Genomic DNA, 27,357 nt, shown 5'->3' with positions numbered 1-27,357 from the left:
GGGACCTCCTGGTTCCTCACTGCACTTGCCCCAAAATTGAGCTGGTGCACACGGCTGGTGGGAAACCCTGTCTGTGAACCCTGCACCTCGGGCCCCCAGAGCAGAGCCCCCAAGGGGCCTGGAGGGCCCATGGCAAAGGGGCACCTGGAGAGAATGGCCCAGCAGCCAGTCTCCATCAGCCTCCCTCTGCCACCAGAGCCCTACCCAGGGTTCAGTCCCCGGCCTGGGACACCAGCCCCTGGTCCGTGAGGTCCCTCAGAGACTGGTAACCAGTTGCATCTGCCCATCCCCATCGGGCCCTGGCCCCTCGAGGCCTGGGGCCGCCAGGTAGCCCTCGTGGCTGGGCCGCCGCACCTGGTAGTAGCCCTGCAGGGGGTTCCGGGCCACCAGGGCCGGCGGGCGCGAGGTGTAGTAGATTTCGGGGGGGCCAGGGGGTGCAGGTGGGGGTGGGGGCAGAGCCTCACTGGGCCCCTCGGGGCTGCTGTCCGGGTAGGAGGGCGAGTCCCGCAGGTTGGCCCCGCTGGCGTAGAGGGAGTCCCGGCCCGGAGGGGAGGAGAGGGGCCGGCTGGTGGCCCCGTCCTCCGCTGTGCAGCTCTCCGACTCGTCCAGATCGCTCTGGTACAGCACCGACTGGGCCCGGGGCAGCAGCAGTGGCTCCTCCAGGGCCTTGTAGAGAAGTTCGATCTCTGCCCGGTCAGCACCCCCGGGCCCACCTGCCTCTTCCTCGCCGCTGCCCCCTGGCACTGGCGGCACGGGGGGCTCAGGTGGTGGAGGGCCCCTGGCTCCGCTGCTGCCACCCCGAAGGTTGTTGTGCACCAGCTCCGAGATGATCATCTTCTCGAAGGCGGCAGCGTCGGCCAGGTTCCGGCCTCGAGGTGGCTCGGGGGCCCCATCTCCTGGAGGGAAGTCCCCGCTTCGCAAGGAGTAACTGTTGTTGAAGTTGCCATTGAGGGGCAGCGTGTCCATGCCGCAGGCTTCTCGGCCTCCCAAGGGGTGCTCTGCAGGCAGAAGGGAGCTGCTCAGAAGGAGAGCCGGGCAGTGAGAGGGGCGCAGGCCATGTGGACGGGGGTGCCTGCTTTCACCTGGCTTTCCCTGGGTTCACCCCTGCCCCTGGGGACTGGGGTCTTGTGTTCCCTCTCTTCCTCACTGGCAGTTGAGGACACCAGCTCAGCAGACGACTAGTGGAGGTACGTGTGGGGACCAGTTCCCCCAGGGTCCCCTCGCAGCTGGGAGCTTAGAGTCTCAGCAGTATGAGATCTGGGTGACCAGATCCCTTTCCAACGCTCTGTCCCCCCCATCACCTTCATTCCCCACCTAACGCGACACCCTCCAGCCAGCTGCCAAGCCAGAGACTGTCTGTATGTGTGTGTGTGTGGGGGGGGGGGGCACTCGAGTTCTTCTCTCTAAGTTAGGCCATTTGAGGAGGCCACTGTCACGTTCCCCTCCCGGCCTTGGAAATATTCCCAGGAAACAGTCACACTTACTGGGTTCCCGGTAGCTCCCTGCAGGTGCCGGCCAGGAGGGAAAAGAGAGAAGGAGAGAGCAGGCTCAGGATGCCAAGTCTCGGCTCCAGTTCAGGAGGCACAAGGATGCCACCTGACCTGGGCTGTCACCCTCTCCTGGCACCACAGTGCTCTCACCTGGGGAGTTGAAGACGGCGGGTGAGGAAGGATTGAAGCCCACCGACTCGGCAATGAGAGTGTTGTAGGGGCTGGTGCCCCCACGGGGCTGCAGCACAGGGTTGGTCAGCAGATGGTTCCCCATGGTACCTGCCCAGGAGGTCAGAGGTCACAAGGCGGCCAGGAGACCTGGGCTCGGGAATCTTGAGGGACTGAAGCCGGGGGTGAGGGATCCAGTCTCACCTCGGTTCAGGGTGGGTGTGCTGTTGATGTCGCCCGCCATGAAAGAGGATTCCGTCTGTTTCCTCACGGTGTCGTTCCACATCCTCCGGATTCGGCTCTGGGGACACAGCTCAGACGTGAGGGGGCCCTTGGGCCGCCCACCCTCCACGCTCTTTCTGAGACCACCTGCCTGATGAGCACCACCAGGGACCTGGGCAGAGAACTGCCCTGCCTCTTGGGCTCTCGGTTCCAACACTCAGCCCCAGGGAGCCCTGCCTGGCGCCCCAGCCCCCGGCCTGGATACCTGGGTCCCCGTGTAGTAGCGGGTGTTGCTCCGTATAGCTGAGGTCTTGAGTGAGCCGTGAGCGCCCCCGGGCGGGGAGCGAATGCAGCAGTAGGAGTGACGCAGGCACTTGCTGTACTCCTTGTGCACCTGCGGGGGCGAGGAGGACAGGCAGTAGGCGCCCCCGCCTCGGGGGTCCAGTGGCCAAGCTGCTGGTGGGGTCAGAAGCGCCACTGTCTCCTGTCTCCCAACAGCCAGCCAAGAAGGCTCTCTTCTCACTCGGGCCTATCCTCCTTCCTCCACCCCCACCAGTAATTTCTCATCCATTCATTCACTCAGCAGATCTTTAATGAGCATCCTCTATACGCCAGGCGTGCTGTAGGCCCCGAGGACAGACACAAGTCAGACCCAAAGCCCTACTTCTCAGAGCTGGTATTTTCTAGCAGACAGAGACTGACCACGGGTGAAACATCAGTGCGTTATGTAGGGCGTCTGACGGTGTGAGGTGCTGCCGAGAACTATGGCCGGGAGTTAGGCAGTGCTGTCGGTGGGGGTCGGGGGCACGATTTCAAAAAGATCAGGGGAGGCCTCACTAAGGAGACATTTCGGCAAAGACCTAAAAGAAATAAGGCAGTGGGCCCTGTGGATATGTGGGGAGGGGCAGGGGACAAGCCCTGGGGAGGGTCCCTGTCTAGGTGTCTGAGGGAGCAGAAGACAGAGCGTGGCTGGAGGGAAGGGAAGAGAAGGGGAAGCCCAGGTTGGACCGTATGGGCCTGGGGGCCTCTGTAAGGATGTCACTGTGTGTCCGATGAGGACCATGGGACAGTTTTGAGCAGAACAGTCAACCTTGCACCCAAGACTTGTGATCACTGCCTCCTTCATCCCCTCCTTAGCCTTACTCACCTCACTGTCCCCTAAGACCAACAACAGTCTGACCGGGCCTCCCCACTGCCTTCAGGATATGAATCTACAAACGCCTCAGTTTCCCTGGCTTTAGTCTTGAGTCTACTGCCCGTACACCCTTCTCCACATTCTTCTGCTTCTGTTATCTTCCTTAATTTATTTTTTTTTTAAGATTCAGACTGTAACACACTTTATTTTAAAAAGAAACTTCCTATCACCACAAAATTCACATTTTATCCCACAACTATTAAAGTCGGAAATGTTCTGTCTGGGTGGCACCCAGAGTCATCTCCCTCCACATGCTTGACTTGTGCCCTACACCCTGGGGAGGGTCCATCAACCATGTCCCAACTCCCCAGATCTGCCTTGCTTTCTCGTTCCTCTAGGCCCCTGTATCTTGCTCTTTTCCAGAACCCTCTGCACCCCTGCCTAAATCCTCCCTGTGAGCCTGTGCTTCCCTCCAGGCAGACACAGGTCCCGCTACAGAAGGCAGGCACCTGGTCCCTTCCCTGGACCTCACCTTCTTCTGTAAGGCGCAGTGAAAGACGAAGATGAAGACCCCCTGGAAGGCGTTGAAGGTGGTGAAGAGATAGGCCATGACCACCGACTCCTTATTGATGAAGAGGAGGCCGAAAGCCCAGGTGAGGCCCAGTAGGAAGAGCAGCGCAATGGCCCCCAGGGCCCAGGATCTGGGGAGAGGTGGAGAGGGAACAGGGACATCAAAGTCCCTGCCAGCAGAGATGCCTCCCCCAGAGCCCTGCTGCGTGTCCCTCTTTGAGCAGGCCTGCCCAGTGACACTTTCACCCAAGCTGACCCTGAGGGGCAGGCAGAGGTCAGGGCTCTGTGAATGGCCAGTCATTCTCCTGCATCCTTCATCCTTTTGGCCATATTTCCAGACCTTTAAACTATCTTTTGCTGCCTATCTGTCTTTAAGTTGCCCTGAAATGGACTTTTTTTTTTTTTTTTTTTATGCCGAGTCGCATGGCTGGTGGGATCTTTAGGTCCCCGACCAGGGACCGAACCTGTGCCCTTGGCAGTGAAAGTGCAGAGTCCTAACCACTGGACCGCCAGGGAATTCCCTGGACTCACTTTTTGAACTCAGTCTCACCCTTAGCAATTATGTGCCTAAAACCACAGCTGGATGTGCTAATACTATGTTTTCTAATACTCGTTAAATAGATACATAACAAACACAGTAAAACACCATCTTTGTCCTTAAAATCACAGTACGTGACACCAGAGGCGAGAACACCACCTTTTAGGAAACGCCGGGAGAGGCGTGGAAAGTCCCGGGGCACGGGTGGGGCGAGGGGGTGCTCACTTAATGTTGTCGAGGCGACTGGAATCGGGCTTGAGCACGGAGGAGCTCCGGATCATCTTGTGCAGAGTCACCATGAGGAACACCAGGTTCACCTGGGGGCGGGACAAGGGGAGGGGCTGGGCCAGGGTCCCTCTGCCTCCTAGCGTCAGCTCCTGGCCAAGTCTCAGCCACGACCCCCCTTCTTCAGGGTCCCCTCTGCTGCTGTACCTGCCCCCAGGTGCCTGCCTACTGGTGTAACTGTTAATGTGGCTTCGGGGCCGGGGGGCAGGGCCCATGGCCTGACACAGAGCCGGGGCTCAAATCACAGCTCCTGGAAGGACGGACCTCAGTGCTGGAGCTCTACAGGCCCACTCTGCTCTCGTTTTCTTAGTTGGCTGCTCAGTTCTGATGCTTTTCAAGGGCTTGGGGAGGAGGGGGGCCTTGGGGTCAGAGCTAGGCTGGATGAAGGACAGAGACTCAGTACTGGGGGTACCGCCTTCCAACTTACCACGATAACAAAGGAGACAGGCCCAATGAAGCTCCAAATGAAGTAATTGTCCACTCGGAGCCAGCAGCTGTGAAGGAAGCAGGGCCAGGGTATTGAGAGGTGGTGGGGGGGCGGGCTCTTCCCTCCCTCTGACTCCAGGAGCCCAGGGACTCTGCTGGCTGCGGCCTCGGGGCTCAGGAGAAGGGAGGCCAGTGCCCTGAGGGTCCTGGCCCAAGGGATGCTGCTGAGCAGGGAGCCAGCAAGGGGGAGAGACTCGGGGGCGAAGGGGGCACTCACGCCTTCTCGGTGCCGTAGCTGCGGTAGTCGATGGCGGCTGCGATGCCCACCACCAGGGCTGGGAAGCAGTACCCGCCCAGGTAGTAGTATTTGGTGCGGGAGTACTCGCTCTCAAACACCTCCACCAGCAGCAGATAGAGGTGCACGCCCTCCAGGCAGAGCCAGGAGAAGGCAGCCAGGAAGAAGTAGTGCAGCAAGCCAGCGAAGATGGGGCAGGCAATCTAGAGAGTGGGGAGCACCACAGGTGAGGGGCTGCCCCGGCCGGCCGGTGTCGTCTCTCCCCGCATCCTCTCCTGCCCTGGAGTCCTGCTCACCTCATACTGAGTCTTGTCTATCCCAACCAGGAAGAGCAGCTCGGCCAGGAAGAGGTTGATGCACAGGTTCTTGTGGATGGTGTTCCGGTCAGTCTGCAGTCCCCGCAGGAAGCAGAAAGTGGAGATACAGATGGCCAGGCAGACCAGGGAGATGACGATGCCCACCCAGGTGATGACTGACAGCAGTAGCTCGTTGATGCGGCCCTGGTACTGGGGGAAGGAGCAGGGGGTGTACTTAGCGCCTCTGGTCTTGCACGTGGCCAGGGCTCCGCTTAGGTGCCAGCTACGGGCAAGGCCGTGGGCCACGAGCACCACTGGTGCAGCCCACCCGGCCTTCTGCCCCCCTGGCCAACTTGCTGGCCCCCACCCCTCTGCAGGCGGCACGCTCACTTCCTCATGCTCTGGAAGGCTCGTGGAGAGATGACAAAGGTGACACCAACGTGCTTCTCCAGAGTGCCTTGGGAGAAGGTGGGACCGTGACCAAAGAGAACCAGACGTGTGGCCTCATGCCCCGGGCAAGACTCAGGCCCCCCATGCCCACGAAGCTGGCCTTCCCCGGCACCGCCCATGCAGCACTTTCTATGATGCCATGCAAAGCCGGGCCAGAAAGTGGGCCCGCCCGGAGGAGCGGAGCGCTGGCCAGCTTACGATCTCGCGGTGAGCCATGAGCACGGCAAAGTTGGTGAGGTGGCTGCAGGCACACGTGGTGTGGGTCTTGTTGGACTCCACCAGGCGGCAGCCCTGCGTCGACCAGTAGCCCAGCATGGAACGCTCCGAGTAGTTCCAGAAGGAGCAGTTGGCATTGAAGTGGTTCTTGGCCTGTTGTGTGGTGGTGACCGGGGGGTCAGATCCAGGGAGTCCCACTCCAGCCCGCACACCCGGCTATGGGGATAGCGACAAGCAGGAGACGAGTGCCTGGGGCTCTGGGCTCCAGGTGACAGTCTGAGACCTCTGGGGACAAAATGGCCCAAGCTGCTGAGGTGGGGGCTGGGGCCCCAGGGAGGGGTTGTAACTTGCTCTTGGGGTGGGTGAACACACAGTAGGGGGGGATGCACAGCCAGGGACAATGGAGGATGCTGGGACCTCACGGAGGGAGGGGGCGCCTCAGCTCACCTCCAGGTGGGCCACAGTGAAGATGACAGGGTCCATGAGGAAAACTCGGCTGGACTCCTTGTTGATGGACGCTGCGATGACCTGGGAGTTCACCACCAGGGAGGCGCCCCCCAGGCCCCCCGCGCCCGCTTCACCTGCCAGCTTCACCGTGGCGTTCTCGGTGGACAGGAAGAGGCCCAGGTTGTTGTAGAGGATGAAGACAACTTTGACCACTCCTGGGGAGAACAGGCACAGCAGGGTGTGTTGTCAGCCCCTGGCTGGTGTGCAGCTCCACCACGCTGGCCGCCAGGACCTCTGAAGCCAGGCAGGCTGCAGCCCAGGCAAGTGGGGCTCTGGGAGCCCTTCTGTGGGACCCCTGCTCAGTTATAGGCAGTTCTCAACAGCAGGGCAGTGGGCCGGGACACACAGGCTGGGTCCCCGGCCCACCTCTCACTTACTGTGTAACGTTGAGCAAATCCCTGACCTCTCTGGACCCTCATCTCAAATGGCGCAAGCCTCCCTGAACTGCCACTGCACAGGAGTGAGCCCTGCAAACTGCGAAGCGTGCTTGGCTCTGTGGGGCTTCGGGGGGGGGGTCTCCACGAACCCCCTGAAACGTTAACACTAGCTTGAATGAAGGACACCCCTGTGTGTGGCCACGGGTCCCAACCTCCTTCCGGATTCTTCAGTCCGATAAAAGCTAAGAACCGCCGTCCTCCGCGAGAGGAGCAGGGGTGCCCGCACGGGGCTCGGGCACTGACCGTTGCGGCTGTTCTGCTTGATGGTGTTGGCGGACAGCTGGATGGAGTTCTCGCTCGGGTACTCCTGGGGGAACACCAGCTCTTGCACTTGACCCTCTGTGTTCAGGACTGTGACCTCGAGGACTGTGGGGACAGGGGACGGCAGGGCACACAAGGTTGGGGGTTTGTCCACAGTCCAGAGGCCCGGGCTGTGGCAAGAGGCCCACGGTCTCCGGGCCGAGGGGGCCCCCACCGTTCAAGATTTGTGCCCGAACTTGCCCTAGCGCGATTGCAGCACTCACCCACGTTCTGCTTGGCGGCCAGGAAGCGGGCAGGCTCCCTGACATTGTCGGCCAGCAGGAAGGCGCCCTCCTCTAGGACGTCCAGGAGCATGGTGGCCGTGTGCACCTGCTCGGTGGCATTCATGTCCTTCCAGGACTCAAGAGCCTCTGGCCGCAGCAGGTTGTCCACCGTCTCCACCACGGCCTGCAACGGTGCGGGGGCAGCTCCGTGATTCCCCCTACATCCTCCAGTTCCCTGGGCTGGGCTCTGCGCCCCCTTCTCCGAAACTCCATCTCCAGCGCCACCTGGGGCCTGCCCAGGAGCGACAAGGGCTGCCCCACCCCCTCGGCCAGCAGGAGCCCTTGAGCCTCACCTTGATATAGTCCTTACAGGTTCTCTCTCGCTTGTGCATCTGGGGAGAGAGATGGAGGTGCTCTCAGGGCTGGTCTCCCAGCCCCACTCCTCTAACCCCGACACTCATGTCTGGGCCCCAGGGAGCTTGCTCTTCTGCCTCTGCTACTGACCTGGGGTTAGGCCATAAGCGAGAACCATTCCTAAGGGAGCCCACACCCCCAGGACCATCCAGGGCAGTTCAGGAGGGAGCCCCAGTAGACCTGGGGTCTGTCCTTCCTTCTCCCATCACCATGGGTGGCAGCCCAGCTCCGCGGTAACAGGCTGGTTATCTCCTAAGTTCCCAGGGCAGTGCCCCCTGCCCTGCTGGCCCTGCTGCCAGGCTCTACCTTGTTGTAGTTCTTGCCAGCTGACTCGCGCTCGATGGGCCGCAGGGCCTGCAGCTGGGCATCCAGGATGTCCAGCAGCTGCTCCATCAGCTTCACAGAGGAGGACACATCACCCGCATAGATGGAGCCCCGGGTGTGGCGGGCCAGCTCGCTGGCAATGTTGGCTGCGTTCTCCCCGCTCTTGATCTGTGTGAGGCGGGAGTGGGATGCCCCGGCTCTGTCAGGGACCGTTTTGCTTCCCTCTTCACGCGCCCAGCCTGCTCAGCCCCTCTCATCCCTCTCTCTGCTGCCCCTTCTCCCTGTCTGCCTTCTCCCTCCCCATCTATCTCTGCTCCCTCTGCAGGCCAGGGAGTGGACAGACCCCTGCTTGTCTCCCCAGTTGTTCCATTGCCCCCACTGTGCCCTGTGCCCGGGCACCCAGGGCCTGCTGTGTGAGCACGTGCGCCTGACTGGGAGGGGCAGCTTCTGCTGGTACCTTCTGGGCCACCTGGTTGACCCAGGGGGAGGTGCAGTTGCTGAGGTCAGGGCCCCGGGGGTTCCAGAGCCCCAGGGCTGGTAGACACTGGAAGGAGGCAATTCCTGTAGGGACAGACACACAGGAACAGAGAAGGGAGCCACAGGGAAGGAGAGAAGGATGGGCCAAAGCAGGGAGAAAGGAGATGACAGAGAGAGGGGGACGAGTGGGTGAGGAGAGAGGTGAGGGGAACACGGAAGACCAGACATGAAGCAGGCCGGACAGTCAAGAGAGGTGTCACTCTGAGGTGACATAAGCCACTCCTTCTTCCCCTAAACCCTCCCTCTGGGCTCCTCTTCCGTCTTTGCCTACCACAGTTGGAACCTTCTAGCTAAGCTCGCCTTGGAAGCCCCCCCCCCCACGAAGCCTCTTCTGACCCTCCCCTTGGGATCCCTAGAGCATGCGGTCTGGCTCCACCCTCTCTGGTACTTCAGCTGCTGTGTCCTGTCACCAGCTGCTCCCAGGCCTCTTCCATTTCAGTCTGAAGCCAGGACTCAAGTTACCTCCCGTGGGCTCCCCGCAGGGTCCACCCAGCGCTTTGCACGTGGCGGGTACTTAGTATCGCAGGAGGGGACGGGGGACGAGGCGTGGGGCACTAACTGAGCTGCTGCTGTGTCCTGGGAGCTCTGCTGGGCTCTGGGGACACAGCTGCAGACATCAGGCGTGACCCCTGCATGAAACCCACACTCTGCCAGGGGAGATGGACAGGTAAGTGCATCTACGTTGAGCTGAGTTAAGGGCATGTCCCCCGTCCCTTCCCTGGCCAGACCCAGCAGTGGCCACTCCCCAAGCCAGCTGCAGCGGAGGTAACCTCGGCTCTGCACTCACCTCGAGTCCCCTTGGGGCAGGGCCTCTCCACCAGCATGCCCTGCTGGGTGGCCGGCCACTGGACCCGCCGCACCTCTCGAGGTTCGCAGAAGAGTTCCGGGGACACGTGCAGATTGGGGGCGGGGGGCCGCCGGGTGCTGGGGGCGGGGGCAGTGGCTGGAGGTAGGTCAGGTCCCAGCTGGTTGACGGCACCCACAGGGTGCGTGGTGAGGGGCGCCTGGCGGAGTGGGGTGGTGGCCGCAGGCGAGGCTGTGCTGGTCAGGGGTGTGGGCCGGGCCGTGGTGGTCGTGCTGAGGGGTGGCGAAGTGGCTGGGCCTGGAAGGGAGAGGGGATATGAGACGGGGTTACCCCCACGCGTCAGGCCTACTGAAAGATATCCTGGTCCCCACTAGGTCTGGGAGAGCTCCCCTGGCCCCTGTCTGCCCACAGAGGTCCCTCGTACCCCTGGGACCATCTGAAGCATTGGAAGGTGGCAAAAATTCACTCATTTGTACTTTGAAGTCTGAGAGAGCAACCACAGAAGACGGGCCAGGAAGGAGGTGTCTGGAGGCTGTTGTACACAGCCACCTCCCATCCTCATTCTACTCTTACCCCGGGCTCTCTGACCTGGCCACATCCCTTCCCTCTGGGGGCCTCAGCTCCTCCTTTTGGATTAGAGGGGACTCTCTGGAGCCGTGGGGCTGCTCAGAGCTGGTTCGGGGCAGCTGAGGGGGCGGAATGAGACTGTGGAGGGGCCCCCAATCCCGGCCAACATCGGCGGCTCGGCTTTGCTGTTTTACTGATACTGGGCTTCCACCCAAGATTTTGGTTGAAGAGGTTCCAGGGCTCAAAATGCACAGGCCTCTAGGAGACATAGCGCAGCTTGGTTAGGAGCCCAGAGTCCTTGGTCCAAATCCTCAAAGGAGCAAGCTAATCCCATACTCACCCAGTGCTTGGGTTTCCTCATCTGTACAACGGGGCAATGATAAGCCCCGTCTCCTAGGCTGCGAGGGTCAGAGGAGTTAATTGCGTGCTTAGAACAGCCTCTGTCACCTTGCCATGTCACACTGCCATTGCTTCCAGGGCTCCCCGGAACCCACCTCCAGGCCCCCTAAGATGTCACAGAGTGCACCCCCCGACCCTGGGACCTAGGGGGCGTTTGGGAGCGAACTTGAGCTGTCCTCACCAGCACTGGGGTCGGGTGGCCCGAACTCCAGGCTATAGCGCACCACAAAATAGTTGTTCCAGACATACAGCTGGTTGTCACGAGGGTTATAGTCAACGGAAGAGACGAACTGGTAGGGGTTGGGGAAGGCCAGGCTGACGGGCTCCTCGCGGTTGGCGTTGGTGTTGAAGGCGTAGTCCACGCGGTTGCCGGCCGCCTCGCTGTCGTCATCCACGTACACGGAACGCAGCACGTAGAGGACGCCGCACACCATGAAGGCGTTGGACGCCGAGCGCTTGTCGTAGCCGGTCTCCCACGTGCCCTCGAAGCGCAGCGTGTAGGGGTTGAGCTGGCTCACCACCAGCCGCCCGTTGTTGCCCTCGGTGGCGTAGATGACCCACAGCCCGTTCTCGTCCACGGCCAGGTCGATGTCGGTCTTGCCCCCCCAGCGGTAGGGCGAGGTATCGTGGTAATTGGCCGTGTTGATGACCGTCTCCCCGCTCTTGATGCGCGTGCGCAGGTCGTACTTGACGATGTTGCGCGTGCGCTCCTTGTTGTAGAAGACGGCGCCGTCATAGACCACGAAGCCAGTGCCATCCACACGGTTGGGCAGGCGGTAGGTGGTGGTGTGGCGCGCCGCCACGTAGTCCTCCCATGAGGCGTACTCGGTCAGCGTGTCCGTGCGGTAGGGGATCCAGGGCATGACGTAGATGCGGTCACCCGCCTGCAGTGGGTCCTTGCACCATGCGCCAGACTGGTGCTCCGACTCGTGTGTCGAGGTGGGGTCCAGCACCTTCTGCAGAGTCCCTGGGCACACGAAGACTGGGCCGGGTGGGTGGGCGGGGAGGACACGGGGAGAGGAGCAGGGGCAAAGGAGGGGGAGAGAGAGAGGCAAGTTGGTCACGCGGCCGGGGGGGTGCCAGGCTGTCCCCTCCTGCTGCTGCAGTCACGGTTGCTTGGTAGGGCTGGTGATGGGAAGGGGGTTTCCGGGCTGGGACCCCTGCCCCGCCCAGCTGCCCCTCTCCCTGGAGATGTCAACCCTGGAGGCCATTAAGAGCAGGGTTAGTGGTGGGAGGTAGTGCCCCTCTTTCCTTCCCTGGCTGCTAGAGACCCCACAGGCTGGGGATAAGGGGTTTGGCAAGAGGCATCCCAGAGACGATCTCGTGTGCCTTAAGCAGGAGTGGAAAGATTTCCTCACTGCAGCCACTGGTGGCTTTGAGGTTCCAGGGACTCAGGGCCCTGCCCCTTCGCCATCATCTGCGCCCCTATGGAAGAGCTAGGGGTCAAGGGTCCCATCCTTCACCAACCACACCAGGACACAGAATTTTTTTTTTAACTCCATTTTCTTCCTCCTGCAAAAACTGCAAGGTAGAGTGATGTTTCCGTACCCACTGTGGGTGGGTGTCAGGAGCGCACTTCTATTCCAGGGTGGGAGAGGCACCCGAGGTTCCTGATGCAGCCTGTGGCAGCCCCCACCCCCAGTACCCATGAAATCAGTAGCTGAGGAAGGGTATTCGGAAAAGTCCAGCCCCTCCTGAGGGTGCCCAGCCCTGCCCCCAGCCGGCAGGGTCTCTCATGGGGTTTATTCAGCAGCAGACACTGACACTGGTGCACAGGGGTGAGGGGGAGAACTTGGGGAGGGAGAGGACTCCCGGGAGAGTTGGGTGGGGGGGAGGAGAGCTGTGTGGAGGGAAGAGAGACAAGGTGGTGGTGGTGGGGCTCGGCGAGGTCCTGGCTCCAAGGGAAGCACACTGGAGAGCACCTGGGAAGAAAGGGTTAGTGCTGGCGAGGAGAGAGGGGGGTGAGCAGAGAATTCACTCCAAGGCCCAGGCCCGACTGAGGGTCCCTTGGGGGGGCAGTCCCAGGTCCAGCTCAGAAGGGGCAAGGGAGGGAACCAGGTGCTAGGATAAAGACCCAGCCCGCCCCCAGCAGGCCCCGCCCCCCCACCTCCCCTGCCCTGACCCCGATTTACCTGCAACCATCCCCGGCTCGGGAGGAGGGACCAAGGCAGCGCTGATGTCAGAAAGGTGGGGGGCCCCGCCCCACCCCCCCATTCCCTGAAAAGGAGGAAAACCTCAACTGCATCTCGTTGGCCACCAATAGCCTGCCCACCCTTGCCCCGTCACGTCCCAGCGCCGCCTACTCCTAGCCTCCCCTTACTGACCCGGTGGGGGGTCTGGACTTTCACAGTGTGGCCAGGCTCCCCTCCTCCTCCTGTAGAGGTGATGTCCCTCCATCCAGGACGGCTGGGGGCCTCCCTCTCACCTCCCTGCTAGCAGAACCCACGGACAGGCCAGGGTGAGAGTTTGTAGTGAATTCTCTGCTCCTGCTTGGTCTGTCACCGAAGCAGCTGGCCCCGAGGGGACAGGGAGGGCTGGGACTTGGTGCCGGCTTGGGGGGGCGGGGGCTTGGCCACTTCTCATTTCCCCACTTCCAGCCTCATTCTCCAGGAGGCTCAGGTGGGTGGGTGCGGAGATCCAGCCCTCCCTTCACAGCAGCAGGGGGACATTTTGACCCAAGGGTCTCCAGGCACAGAGCAGCCAGGAGCATGCCCTGTTTTAGGAGGGGGAGGGGAGCTTGGGGCTCCACCATCTCCCTGTCCCCAGTGCCCTGAGGGGTTGGCCTGCACCTTCTGTTCAGCACACTGGCCTCTGCCCTTTTCCCCTGCCCCTGGGTCTCCCCTCTCCCCAAGCTAGGTCCCCCGCCAGCTTTGTGACGACTGAGCAGATGTGCTTGTGTGTGTGGGGGGGGGAAGTGGGAGGTCTCAGAGCCTAGCCTGGTCGGCAGGGCATGGCAGAGGAAAACGTGGTTAGAGGTTACCCTGGGGAAGGGGGAGAAGATGAGGAAGGGTCTGCCTGGGGCCATTGCCAGCAAGGACCCCCTCCCCAGCACCAAGCTCCCAATACCTCCTCTGCCCTCCAGCCTCCTCCCACCCGCCCTTTGAAGAGAAAAGATCCCAGGCTGCCGTATCCAAACCACCACCGGGCCTGCAAGAAGAGTGTCTGGTGCTGGGTGGGAGAGAGACTCCAGGAGAAAGAGAGGGAGAGAGTGGAGGGGTGCAGTGAGGGGCAGGGCGGTGGGCTGGTTGCCCAGGCCTCTGTGAGATGGGGGAAGGGACAAGGGGGAGGGGAGCAGCTCGGAGGGACCCCGCCCCACCTCCCTCAAAGGGGATGCTCCACCGACCACCGTAATTTCAAGGCAGAAGTGATCCTGAAAGGTCATCCCTTCCATCCGCGGCCCCTGCTGCCTGCCTCAGAGCTGCAAATTTCCCAAAACTTTCAGGGGAGGAAGCGACCATCCCCAAGAGCCCAGGCCTGCAGCTGCAGCCCTGCCCAACTCCACTAACGGACAGCTCTGCCCCCTACGGAGTTCTACCCAGCCCCCACTGGAGGTGTCACCCGCAAGAAATTATGGTGCTCGTGGAAGTCCCCGACCCGGCCTATACCTCCCCCGCCCCCCTCTCCCTGGTCCTCTAACCACAACAGCCCAGAAGAAACCCTGACTGCAGCTTCGCAAGTATTTCAGAACCAGAGAAAATGCTCCCCCGCCCCTCACTCCCCCAACCTTGAGGCCCGCCCCCACCCCCTCGTCCCGATTTGGCAGGCTGCCCTCCCCGGGCTGGGGACAGCTTATACCCCTCCCCAGGGCTGGGCCCCCCCGCTGGTGGAGGACAGGGGTTGGGACTGGGGGAAACTGGTACTCCATGCTCCAAAACAGCTCTGGGCCTTGGAAACGCCAAACCAGAAGGAACTGAAGCCGCCAGGAGCCAGAGAGAGAGAAAGAGAGAGAGAGAGAGAGAGAGAGAAAGAGAGAGGAGGAAACTGCTCCCCAAAAGGAAAACAAAGGTGTCCCCTCCACCCTGCCTCCCCCGAACCCCGACACATGTTACAAAAGCGGGGGGCAGGAGGAAGAGAGGAGAGAGACGGCTCACCCGGTGCCCTTCACCCCTGGTCAGGAGCCAGGGAAGGGGGTCCCTCCCTCCCCACCCGCCCTGGATGCTTACACACTTCTCCTGAAGGAGGCAAAAGAAGTATGAGAGAAGGCCAGGTCCCCCCCGGCCCCGCAAGGACCAGGGACTAGGAAGGTGGGCCGGGGGGTGGGGAGGCTTGGGGGGAGAGAGAGAGAGAGAGAGAGAGAGAGAGAGAGAGGGAGGGAGGGAGAGAGAGAGAGAGAGAGAGAGGGGCAGAGAGAGAGACGGAAGATCCTGCCGGGGCTCAGAGAGGAGCTTCCTCAGGTGTCTGGAGGGTGGAGTCACCCGGCTGCACCAGGGCTTGCCCCACCAGGGGGACACTGGGGTGGGGAATAGCGACTGGACCAAGTTTGGGGTGGGGGGAGAAGAAGGGGCCGGAGGGGAGGGTGGGTCACATAAGTATGGTGCAGGTAAAACAAAGTCTGAGTTAGGGGTTAGCATTGGTAACAGTGCGTTTACCTTTCTGCTCCACTTCTACTTTAAGCATCGGAAGAGAGAGAGAAAACAAATTGAAAAAAAAAATGTGCAAGAAAAAAAGAGAAAAAAAAAAGATTAAATTGCTTTCGTTTCTTTTCTGGCAACACGCCCCCTTTTCCTTTCTTTCCTCACTCCTGGTTCCCCAACCCCGAAGGTAGCATCAGCCCCCGCCCCCAAGTCCTTTCCTTCAGGGAGGGTGTCAGGGAGACAGTCACAGGGAGGGGAGACACATGGGAGGACAGAGACCAAGAGAGACGAGGGGTGGGGGGGGGAGGGGGTGTACAGGCAGGCATGGGGGCAGAGCCCTCAGATGGGAAGGGGCACCCTCAGTGCAGTGGGGACTGGGGAGGGGAGCCCCAGCTGGGAGGCGGCTCCGCTTAGGGGGGTACCAGGCAGGGATGGTGGGGAGGGTGAAGGAATCACTTAGATCCCCTTCAGCCCGGCCTGCTGCCCTCCTGCTAGAACCAGGGGCCCAGGGGAGGGGGTTCAGTGCCTCCTGGGGCCTGGTAGCCTCACGAGAGAGAACACACTGGACTCCTTCCCCTTCTGTGCCGGCCTTGCAAGACTCCAGCTGAGTTTCCCCAAACCCTCAGAACCCCAAGCAAGCCAACACACAGAGAGGGTGGCAGCATCAGACACAGAATGACAGAGAGGCAGACAGGCAGAGCCCCCTGGGCCTCAAAGAGCCCGGTGGGGGAGACAGAGGCAGAGAGGGAAGAGGCTGGGGTGGGGGGGACATCACAGATGGGGCAGGACAGCAGGTGGGGCACAGACACGCTCCCACACTCCCCCGGGGCAAGCCCGAGGCTCAGTTTCTCTGCCCAGCTCCCCCCTGGGGGCCCAGGAGCCGGGAGCTCCCCAGCCCGCTGTTGGGATGGGCGGGCGGCACCTGGGGGAGGAAGGGGGCATGGTTAGACTGTGCTCCGCTGCAAGGCAAATCCAGTGTTAGTCGGGCCTGTCCGGTATGTGTGTGTGGCAGGGAGCCCTGCACACCCACCGCTCCCTTCCCACGGTAGCCCCTGCACCCACCCCTGACCAGCACTGGGGTCACCCCAGCCTCTGAAGCCCAGGGCAAGATGGCTGCCCAGGGCACGCCCCCTCCAGGCTCTGTGTCCCTGACCCCTTGGGAACCTCTGACCAGGGCCTCGCTCTCCTGCCACCTCTCTGGAGGAGCAGTGTTTGGCTCCCTTCCCAGCGCCTCATCCAGGGCCTGGTACGCAGGAGGTGCTCAGAGAAACTCTGGGGGATAAGTGAGTGCCCGGCTTCCCTGTTCTGCGGCGTGGCTTCCATCACCCTTGTAACACCAGCCCTCTTCTTCTGGGACCGGGAGTTAGCTCAGCCCCCGCAAGACACATCCTTCATGTCTGTGACTACGAATGCGTGTATGCGTGCCCCTGCCTCTCCCAGGGCTCAGGCTAGCTCTCTCCCATCAGACTGGGGGCTGCCCATCCCCTGAGCCCTCCTGCTCTCTGAGGATCACGCCCTCCCACCCACACTTGGAGTTTGGCTCCAGGAGGTCTCTAAGCCCCTCTCCTCCCCACACCCTCTAACTTTTTTCCTGCTCCTTTCCCTGCACGGTATCCACTTTGGATGACACTTGGATCAGGGGATTTCTTTTTTTCCTGCCCTTTATCTTACCTGCTTCAGGAGAAATTGGGTTTGTCATCTGTTGTTAGTTTTATTTTTGATTACGATAGCAATTATAATAATTGGTAAAAATCATGATGAGGGAGTCACAAGAAAAGCAACAACTACCAAGTGCCCGGCGCTTACTCTGCGCCAGGAACCGTGCTAAGCACCTCTCGGGCAGCCTTTCGAGAACCCTGTCTATAGAGGGGGAAAGAGGACCAGTGAAGTGAAGCAACATGGCTGAGGCTGCCTGGCTATCAAAAGCAGGCACCATTTCCCTCACACCTACGGCTGACGGGGCACAAGGAGCTTTGACCCACGTTCTCTGTACTCCGGGCAACACCTCAGGGAAGGTGTTTGATTCCCCTCCCACCATTAAAGAGGAAGGTGTAGGTTCAGCTGGATCGAAAGGGCACCCAAAGCATTACTGAGCACATCCTGAACCAGGCTTGGGCCTGGGCGCTGGGGGGGTGAAGATGAGGCCTCTGCCCTGCGGGAGTTTACGTCCAGCACTCCGTCACCAGGAGCAGCCTCTGCGGCCAGCCCTGGGTTAGCCGCTTCGCACACGTGATCTCCTGGACTTTCGCCTCCTTCTGCAGCGGCCCAGAGAAAATTACGTCATTGGCTCAAGTTTCAGAGCCAGAAAACCCAAGGGCCGGGGCCGAGCCTCGAGCCCAGCCCGATTTCCCCACTGTGCTACGCTCCTCAACTCCTGCCCCCCTTCCCTGCTGCCCCAGCCATGGGGCTGGGCGGTGTCCCCAGTGCTGTGGGGAGGCTTCAAGGATCAGATGGGCGTCCCTCTCAGGCAGTGGCTGGAGGCCTTGGTCGCTGAAAGGAAAGGGTGAGGAGTAAAAGAAGAAGGTTATGGAAGCACATAAGCCGTCCCGTCTCCCCCAGCACGTCTGCAGTCACCTGCGAGGAGAAATCAAAGGTTGGGGGGAGGGGGGAAGGCTGGGGTGGGAGGGGAGAGGAGGGAGAGTCACAGGGCCTCCTGCGCCCCCACCCCTACCCCCTCACACTCAGACACCCTGGTGGCCCTGCCTCCTCCCGCCTCTGCCCGGAGGCCCTACCTCCAGGTTGCCTACATGAAGCTGGGGGTGCAGGGGAGGGGATGGATGATGGGGGAAAGGGAGGGAAGAGTAAGGGCTGGAAAGAAGGGCCACGTTAAGGGTGGGGTGCTGAGGAGGAGAGACCCTGTCATTGTTTGCTCCCCTTGGCCAGGTACAAGAATGGCAGGCCCTTGGCTCCCCAGATCACCTTTCTCAGGCTTCCTGGTGCCACCCTCAGTCCAACATGGTGGCACTTCCTTTGCAGACAGGAAGTACGACTGTGGTTAATGGGCAAACAAACCAAGAGTTAGGAATCTGTGGAAGATGCCCCTAGCCCTTCACACCTGATCTGCCACCAGGCCTCAGAGGGTGGTCTGCCTCTTTATGAGTACAGAGTCCAGCTTCCAGGACTGGGAAGGGGCAGGACTGGGGGCACGTGAGGGGTGAGGGGGACAAGAGAAAGGAAAGGGAACTCAGAGAAAGGGGGCTGAGTGAGAGGGAAGAGCAGGTGTGTAAGAGGGGGTCATGAAGGGAAGGGGTGAGAGAAGAGGAGGGAGGCAGAGGAATTAGAGGGCAGCGAGGTCAAGGTCCAGGGAGAGGAGAGGAGAGATATAAGTGTGCCAAGTGGAGTACGTGGGTGTGGCCTTGGAGTGTATAAATAAGCCCAAGGGCATGTGAAGAAGCAGGGTGAGCAGGCCAGAGTAACAAGAGTTGGAGAAGGTGCCCAGTGGATGGGGACAGAGTCTGTGAGGGTGGGGGTGTGGGTGGGGCAGACACCAGTGTGGACAAGGGTGTCTGAGTGAAGAGAATGTGTGAGGGAGGGAGCAGGCCCAGCTGTCCCCCGTGTGCCTGGCCCCGACTTGGCCCTGTGTGTGTGTGTGTGTGTGTGTGTGTGTGTGTGTGTGTGTGTGTGCGCGCTCAAGGTGTCTCCTCCTCACTCGCTTCTGGAAGGGGGAAGGGCCCGCGTTCGCATGAGGAACAAGATGACTCACTGTAGGGGACACAGTCGTACTGCACCTCCAGGTACTTGTAGGTCCCGGGACAGGGATCGGGAAAGGCGTCGGAGCCGGCGACCACCACGCACTGGGTGCGGTTGTTACACCTGTGGAGGAGAGACGGGCAGCTGGCAAAAGACAGGCCTGGAACTGGGGGGGGTGGGGCAGGGTCAGGAGAGGCATGGACAACCCCAGATTGGGAAGGAACTGTGGAGACCACGCCAGGGACCTTGTGTGGGCGTTGTTTTCTGTTTCCTGCCTGCTCTCTCCTACCAGATAGGATTCTTCTATTTCTAAGCCCTGGCATGGCATGAAGCTTAGGGCTGGGCCAGAGGGCTGGCCCCATAAACTGCTTCCCCAGCCACACTTCATCACTTTCATCCTGAGTGTCACCAGTGCCATTATGTCCTTTTTTTTTCTTTTTCTTCCTACATTGACCATAAAGCCCCCACTTTGTTCACAGAAGAGTAAGATGTGAAGCCATACACGCAAGGTGGTGTCTTTGCAAAGATGCTATTAATGAAATGCTCACAGTGTTTGCCTGTGTCCACCTCAGACCATGTCTTGACATGTCCTGCCCTTTGGACAGTGCTGCTGTGAGGCTCTGCAGTCAGGACAGGGGCAGAGTCTTCACCTCATGCTGAAGCCATCCTTGGTTCCCCATGGGGAACACCCCCAAGTCCCTGTCAACTTCTCAGGAGGCTGGCTACCATGTAACAGGAGGCCTAGTTAATGACAACAAAAGATGTTTCTTGCTGTCTGTTCCCACGGTCAAGGTCTCCGTTTCCCTGGAGCAGGCCAAGTCTCGGCTGGGCAGAACGGTGACTTGACTGTGGGTGTGTTCCAGTGGTTTGGGGGAGCTTCCTGACAGGTACAGGGCAGAGGGGGCTCCTGTGTCTTCCCTTCCATCCTGCCCTTAACCAATGAGCGCTTCACGCATGAGGACCTGCTTATACCCACCCACCTCAACCCCCTTCTTTAAAAATATAACACTGACCTCATAAGGCTAAACAGAGACTTAGTTACCTATGACCCAGAGAACTAGTTCTATTCCCCAAAGTGCTTTCACCTGCTGTAACACTGCGGGTGTATTCCTGTACGAATTCTTGTACACGAATGTTCACAGCAGCATCACTTACACAATCACCAAAAGGTGGAGACAACCCATCGACAAATGAGTGGATAAACAAAACACGGTACATCTATACGATAGAATATTATTCAGCCGTAAAAAGGAAGGAAGCTCTAATACACACTACAACGTGGACAAGCCTTGAACACATCACGCTCAGTGAAAGAAGCCAGCCACACAAGCCACGTGTTTTACGGTTCTATTTATATGAAATGTCCAAAACAGGCAAATTCAGAGACGGAAAGTAGATTAGGGTTGCCAGGAACTCGGGGGAGGGCGGGGAATGGGGAGTGACTGCTAAGGGCGACGGAGTTTCCTTTTGAGGTGATGAAAATGTTCTGGAACTAGACGGAGGCAGAGGTTGCACAATATTGTGAATGTCATTAACGCCACTGAATTGTTCACTTTAAAATGGTGAATTTTATCTTACGTGGATTTCACCTCCGTTAAAGATGAAAACAAAAAGAAAAACGCAAAAACGCTGGCTTTCCAGCAGGAGACTGCATGTCCCAGCCTCCCGTGCAGCTGGGAGGAAGTGCCCAGGAAGTGCCCGTAACTGAGTTCTGGCCCAGGAGGTGGGAGTGGGGGTGGGGTGGGTTGCAGCGCTGAGACAGAGAGAAGCGGGTGCTGAGGGCCTTTCCAGTTCTGATCTTGTTCAGGTCACTCTGTTTATTCTGGGGGGGGTCTCCGTCAGAGTAGTGGAGCTGGACCCTAACTAATATGAAGAGCCTCCAGGTGTGGCCTCATCAGAATCCCTCAGCCCCCGTGAACACCCTGCTCAGCGTCACCCCTCTAGGACTGAGACCCCACGCGCGTCGGAACTGGGTCAGTCGCTGTGCTACGTACTTGGGCACATGGCGGAGAACATCACGGACCCTGAGGCCAGTGCAGAGTGAAGTGGGCAGGGAGAATTTGGAGGTAGGAGGAGAGAGAGGCTGGACTGGGACTGTCCATGCAGGGCTGTCAGGAGACGGGAAGCGGGGAAGAGGGACAAGATTGCTGGAGGGGAATGGATGTTTGATTATTTCCTTTTTTTTTGCCGCTCTGTGCAGCTTGCGGGATCTTAGTTTCCCGACCAGGGATTGAACCCAGACCCTCGGCAGTGAGAGAGCACAGTCCTAACCCCCGGACCGCCAGAGAATTCCCGATGTTCGCGAGAGAAACAGTGGGAGGGAGGGGATGGAGCGGTTCTGGCCTGGCCCACCCACCTGATCGCGCCTGTCTCCTGCCCAAAACTCTCGGGAGGCTTTCAGTGACCCCACCCAGTGACTCTAGCATCCCCAAGGAGCTGTAGAGCTGGCCCCAGGCCTCCTTCCCTTTTCCAGTTTTATGCTCAGGATCCTGGAGTGAACCCTGCATTCTCTCAGGCGTTTGGCAAAAATTCAGTGAGCGCCTGTGGTGTATCTGGCTGTGGACACAGCGGTGACAGACAAAACTCCCTTTCCCCGTGGGGCTGACAGCCTAGTGAGGGAAGACATAAAAAAAGACACGATAAAGAGGCGAAATAGCCAACGGGACTGTGGATGGAAGTCAGGACTAAGGAGAGAGAGAACGCAGGGAAGGGGCTGGGAAGTGGCAGGGGCGGGGGCCGGGTTGCTGTGATTTTAGAGGGTGGTCAGGCAGGCCTCGCTGAGAGGTTAGTTAGGTAAAAACAAAAAATCCCTGGGGCTTCCCCGGTGGCGTTGTGGTTGAGAGTCCGCCTGCCGGTGCAGGGGACGCGGGTTCGGGCCCCGGTCCGGGAAGATCCCACATGCCGCGGAGCGGCTGGGCCCGTGAGCCATGGCCACTGAGCCTGCGCGTGCGGAGCCTGTGCTCCGCAATGGGAGAGGCCACGACAGTGAGAGGCCCGCGTACCGCAAAAAATAAAAAATAAAAAAAATAAAAAATCCCTGAGTAAGGAGAGGGAGGGGCCATGCGGGTGTTGGGGAACAGCATTCCTGGCAGGGGGAACAGCCAGTGCAAAGGCCCTGAGGGAGCCCTTAGTGGAAGATGCCTGATGGGTGTAAGGAGTGGGCCAGGTAACTGAAGCCCAGCGAGTGAGGAGGTGCGTGGAGGAGGTGAGGGCCGGGAGAGGACAGGGCAGAACGTGTAGGGCCTTGGGGGCCTCAGGGGAGGACTTAGGCTTTTGCTCTGAGTGAGGTTGGAGCCAAGGAGAGCTGTGATCTGAGGAGGGACAGGACCTGACTCAGGTGCTCCCAAGCACTCTCTGGCTGCTATGGGGGGGAACAGACTATAGCAGGCAAGGAGAGGGGGCAGAAGATACTGTAGCAGTCCCGGGGGGCTTGGTGGTGGAAGTGGCGGTCACATCAGGGTATAATTTGAAGGAAGAGCTGACCAGCTCTAGGTGGTGCGGGTGTGAGTGTGAAAGAGCCTTCTGCAGCTTTGCACACATGCACCCCACACTCACACACTTACAGACATAAACAGTCTTCACACTCCCTCCCTCACATTCTCACGCGCGTTCTCTCTGACATTCACAAGCACATACGCTTCTGCCATCCGTGTTCAACTGTCACCTCCTCAGGGAAGCCTGACCGGACCTCTGGGCTGTCTGTCAGTTCCCATGACATCTCACTCTGTCCCGCCACGGCTTTTACTCTGCAAGCCCCCACCAATCTCAGGATGAGCTTCTGGAGGCAACGGGCTTGTGGCAGAGGGTACAGGTTGGGGAGGTGACAGGCTGGCAGGGCATGGGCTAGGTCTTATTTGCTGTTTGCACGGGACCCGGCCCCTAGTAATTGCTCAGGAAACATGGGTCGAATGCATAAAAGGAAGACTAAAGGTGAACGGGATGTGCTGGCCAGGGGCGCATGGAGGACAGGCACCTTATTGACCCCAGGGACTGCTGCCACCCCATCTCCCAGGAGCCCCGCAGGGTGGGGCCCCTCACCTCTGGGACATGATCTTGAAGGCGTCTGGCAGATAGCACTGCACGTTCTCCATCTGGAAAGGGTCAGCGTCGCAGATCTTGTCATCTGTGCGCCCATAGTTGGCGTTCTCCACCATGATGACGTCGCTGCCCGGGCACCGCAGCTCAATGGGGTAGCCTTCGCATGCCAGCTCACGGCGCATCAGCCCGAACGGGAGCCCAGCCCGGCTCAGGCCTGCAGGGAGGAAGGGGAGAGAGTCACATCCGGGCCCAGGAAGGGAGGGAAGACCCCCACTGAAGAGGCGCCACCTCCAGCTTCACTGTATTGGGATGCGGACCGTATGAACGTCAGTTTACTCATCTGTAAAATGGGCTTCTCAGTGTGCCCACCTGTGTAGTAAGGCCATGAACCTGGCCCAAGGAGAGTCCGGCCTTTGCCTTGGCTCCTGGGCGGTGCCCTCGAAGCCCCTGAAGTGTCCTGCTTGAGTGTCTTTGTTTACCTGGGGGCCTTGAGCCACGCCAGGCAGCCTGTGCTAACCGTTATGGGTTGAACTGGGTCTTCCCCCTCCCCAAATTCAAATGCTGAAATCAAGCCCTAACCCTCAGGACCTGAGAATGTGGTCGAATTTGGAGATGGCTTCTTCACAGAGGTAATCAGATTAAAATGAGGTCATTAAGGTGGGCCATTAATAGGGCCCTATGGGGTCCTAATCCAATAGGAACGGTGTCCTTATAAAAAGAGGAAATTTGGACCTAGAGGCACACACAGAGTGAAGACGATGTGGAGACACAGGGAGAAGATGGCCATCTACAAACCAAGGAGAGGGGCCATGCGGGTGCCGGGGAACAGCATTCCAGGCAGGGGGAACAGCCAGTGCAAAGGCCCTGAGGGAGCCCTTAGTGGAAGATGCCTGATGGGTGTAAGGAGTGGGCCAGGTAACTGAAGCCCAGCGAGTGAGGGAACAGATCCTTCCCTTGTGACCTTCAGAAGGAACCAACCCTGCTGACGCCTTGACCTTGGATGTCTAGCCTCTAGAACTGGGAGGGACTACATCTCTACTGCTTAAGTCTCCCAGCCTGTGGTATTTTGTCACAGCAGCCCCAGCAAACTAGTACACTCACAATGTGGTTTCAGGTAGGCACTTTGGGTCACGCGGTATCAGCTGACCTCCGGAGGGGCTGGAGGCTGAGGTCAGCCATGTCTACGTGACTGAGCCCCGGTAAAGACTCTGGACACCAAGGCTCAGGGGAGCTTCCTGGGTTGGCTGGACAACATGCGTGTTGTCACTTATCGTTGTCAGGAGAGTTCCTGCTGCTTTTTTTTTCTTTTCTTTTTTTTTTTTTTGCGGTACGCAGGCCTCTCACTGTTGTGGCATCTCCCGTTGCGGAGCACAGGCTCCGGACGCGCAGGCTCAGCGGCCATGGCTCACGGGCCCAGCCGCTCCGCGGCACGTGGGATCTTCCCAGACCGGGGCACGAACCCGCGTCCCCTGCATCGGCAGGCGGACTCTCAACCACTGCGCCACCAGGGAAGCCCTCTCTTGGCTGATTTTAATCTGTATCTGTTCACTGTAATCAACTATAACCACGAGTATAAGGGTGTTTCTGAATTCTGTGAATCGTTCAGGCACATCATCAAAGCTGAGGGTGGTCTGGGGGACCCCCAAACTCGCAGTTAGTGTCAGAGGTAAGGGTGTGGCCTGGTGCACTTCCCTAACTTCACATCACCCCATGCAAGGTCCAGAGATGGTGCGGGAGGGAATGCGCTTGTGTTCTGGAAGAAACCACAGAGTCCGGCTTTGCCACTTCCCAGCTGACAGACCAGGTGTGTCCTTTGGACCAGGGCTTCTCCTGGTGTGTCCCAGGAATCAGCAGCGTACCCATCATGTTCACAATGTAGATTCTGGGCCCCCCGACCCAGGCCTGCTGAATCAGAATCTTGGGGATGAAACCAGGAGCCTTTGGATGGATACACCCACCAGTGGTTCTGACGCACACTATAGCCTGGACAGCCACTGCTGGAGCCTCACCAGGCCTCAGTTTCTGGATCTGTAAAATGGGCCACCACAGCCCAGGGCTGTACTGGGAGGATTCCGTGCTAGAAAATGTTCTTGAAGGAGGTGCTGTGCTCCGTGAGGACGTCACAGGGAGGGGCCTCCTTGCTTTCACCTAGGAAACCTCCCAGGGTTGCCATGACAATGAAAGAACTTGCCACGGGCATGCCCTGCTCTCAGAGGGGTTGCATTGTCACACGTCAGTCTCCATCCCATGCCATTCGGAGACTGAGAGCTGGGACTCAGGAGCCAGATGGCCAGGGTTTGTTTGTTTGTTTATTTATTTGTATAAATTTATTTATTTATTTTTGGCTGCGTTGGGTCTTCGTTGCTGTGCGCGGGATTTCTCTAGTTGCGGTGAGTGGGGGCTACTCTTCGTTGTGGTGCGCAGGCTTCTCGTTGTGGTGGCTTCTCTTGTGGTGGAGCACGGGCCCTAGGCGCGCGGGCTTCAGTAGTTGTGGCACATGGGCTCAGTAGTTGTGGCACGCGGGCTCTAGAGCGCAGGCTCAGTAGTTGTGGTGCACGGGCTTAGTTGCTCTGCGGCATGTGGGATCTTCCCGGACCAGGGCTCGAACCTGTGTCCCCTGCATTGGCAGGCGGATTCTTAACCACTGCGCCACCAGGGAAGTCCCTGGCTGGGGATTAAATCCCAGCTTGGCCACTTCCTGGCTGGTGGCCTCGTCCAGTCATTGACCACCTCTGTGCCCCCGTTTCTTTCCCTAAGGAGCTGATAACGCCTATCTCATAGATCCATGCAGAGGGTTGCAGTGCACACGGTACATAGTGAGATGGCAAGCCACTGATTACTATTATCATTCAGATGATCAAGGCAGCTAGTCTCTGTTGGACAGAGTGGGCTCAGTACCGTCCATGCCTGCTGGGGCAGCCACCTTCTTGGACACTGGTCCCAACCAAGCCTTGCAGGGTGTCAGAGAGAAGGGGGGATGCACAGAGTGGCCCTGGGCTCCAATGTGGGGACTGTCACTTGTAGATGAAGAGAAGGCACCAGTGCATGATGGCAGCAGGGCCAAATGGGCCCCTTTTTCCAGATCTAGTGCCTCCAATGCCACCTGGGGGCCCAACGGGGTTGGCAGCTAGGCCCTCGGGGTATTTTGGGATGAGTTGAGTCCCACTTGCGGGAAAGTTTTACGTGCGTTCCTCTAGCATCATCTGCTTCTGCAGCTAATTTTAGCCCTTCCTGGGCCCGGGAAGGAGGCCGGGGGTGGAGGGCTGGCTTGGATGGGTCTGGGGGTGGAAGCAGCCCCTCGCAGGCCAGCTGGCACTGTGGGGCAGGACCTGGATAGGTAGAGAACATGGGTGCTGGGGGAGGGGAGGGTGCCAGCTAGCTGGAGCAGTGCCAAGGCCCTGTGACACGGCTGAACAATGCCCCCTTCACCTCTGTGGCTCCCCGGAGGGTGGGGCTGTATGAGGCAGCAATGGGGAGCAGGGTCCACCATGAGTGCCCTCCAGACAGGGCTGGGAGGGGCAGGCAGGGGGCACACCCAGGGTGAGGGCGAGGCTAGCGGGCCTCCTCTCTTCCCGCCCTGCCCTTGCCCCCGCCTGGGCCCACCGTGGGGATTGTAATTGAGTAATCGGTGAGGGTGGGCGGGCAGGCTCGGGGCACTAATTGTGGTGTGTGCAGGATCCCGGGAACGGCAGAGGGCCGAGCCGGGTAATTAGTTGTTTTTAAATAAACGTCAGCGGGCATGCTTTAATTAAACCTTCTTCCCAGCGAGAGCCTCGGAGATGTAATCACACTGAGAGAGACACACACAAGACAGAAGAGCATCGGCTCACCAGGAAGGCCTGTCCCGGTCCCGGGAGGCCACATCCCGAATCCCAGGCTCTAGGACCCCTGGTGGGATGGACCCTGGTGCTCTGGGTTGGGGGGTGAGGGGCTGATCCGGGGACCCCTTGGTGGCGCTAGGGGGCATGATCCCCAAGTCTTCCTCTAGCCTGGTTCTGGGTGGTCTGAAGCGGGTACTGTAACGAGTGGTCGGGAGGTATTTCACTGTTTTATCTGCCCTCCTGGCAGGGATTTGCAGGCACGGCCCCTCCCCAGCCCCAGCAGCACCTACCTTGGGTGGCTGAGGTGACCAGGACGGCAGTGACGCAGAGACTCCAGAGCACGGCGGCCAGGCGGGCCATGGTGGCGGCTGGGGCGCGTCCGGGGCTCTCAGTGGCCTGTGCGGGCGGCCTCGCCCCGCATCACCAGGTGGGTACCACGGCCTGGCCCACCAGTCTGGGGAGGACAGGAGGAGTGAGGTGGGGGCCGCGGCTGACCCCCAGCGGGCCTAGTAGGAGGGGTGTTTGGGCCGGTCCCCTCTCCTCCTGCTGGTGGCTGAGGGCTTCCATCCTGCAGCCCCAAGAGAGGCTGGGCGATGGAACCCGCCCGGGCCAGCCGTATCTGACAGAAG

General features: G+C 59.8%; 1 protein-coding gene across 2 annotated transcripts; it reads right to left on the bottom strand.

The window, feature by feature from the left end:
- Window positions 1-255: 255 nt before the first annotated feature.
- On the bottom strand, window positions 256-27,131 carry ADGRL1 (adhesion G protein-coupled receptor L1; the record flags this gene model as incomplete). Of its 2 annotated transcripts, XM_082836239.1 has the most annotated exons (23): window positions 27,019-27,131; window positions 22,908-23,121; window positions 18,883-18,992; window positions 15,195-15,209; window positions 10,787-11,587; window positions 9,622-9,936; window positions 8,755-8,858; window positions 8,280-8,465; window positions 7,913-7,951; window positions 7,560-7,743; window positions 7,279-7,401; window positions 6,539-6,753; window positions 6,074-6,244; window positions 5,426-5,635; window positions 5,112-5,332; window positions 4,836-4,902; window positions 4,349-4,440; window positions 3,548-3,716; window positions 2,146-2,274; window positions 1,863-1,959; window positions 1,641-1,769; window positions 1,485-1,502; window positions 256-998 (listed from the first exon to the last, which is right to left on the bottom strand). In XM_082836239.1, the coding sequence occupies exons 1-23, from the start codon at window positions 27,086-27,088 to the stop codon at window positions 256-258; spliced, it is 4,422 nt and encodes a 1,473-aa protein (XP_082692365.1). In that variant the 5' UTR covers window positions 27,089-27,131. The 2 variants fall into 2 exon arrangements, with proteins under 2 accessions (XP_082692365.1, XP_082692366.1); XM_082836240.1 differs by lacking the exon at window positions 15,195-15,209 and having other exon boundaries at window positions 27,019-27,128.
- Between the last annotated feature and the right edge of the window lie 226 nt (window positions 27,132-27,357).

This window comes from Leucopleurus acutus, assembly GCF_964270905.1.
Source record: "Leucopleurus acutus genome assembly, chromosome: 3".
NCBI lineage: Eukaryota > Metazoa > Chordata > Mammalia > Artiodactyla > Delphinidae > Leucopleurus > Leucopleurus acutus.
Note: the sequence above shows the minus strand (reverse complement) of the source record. Positions and strands in the feature narration are given on the sequence as shown.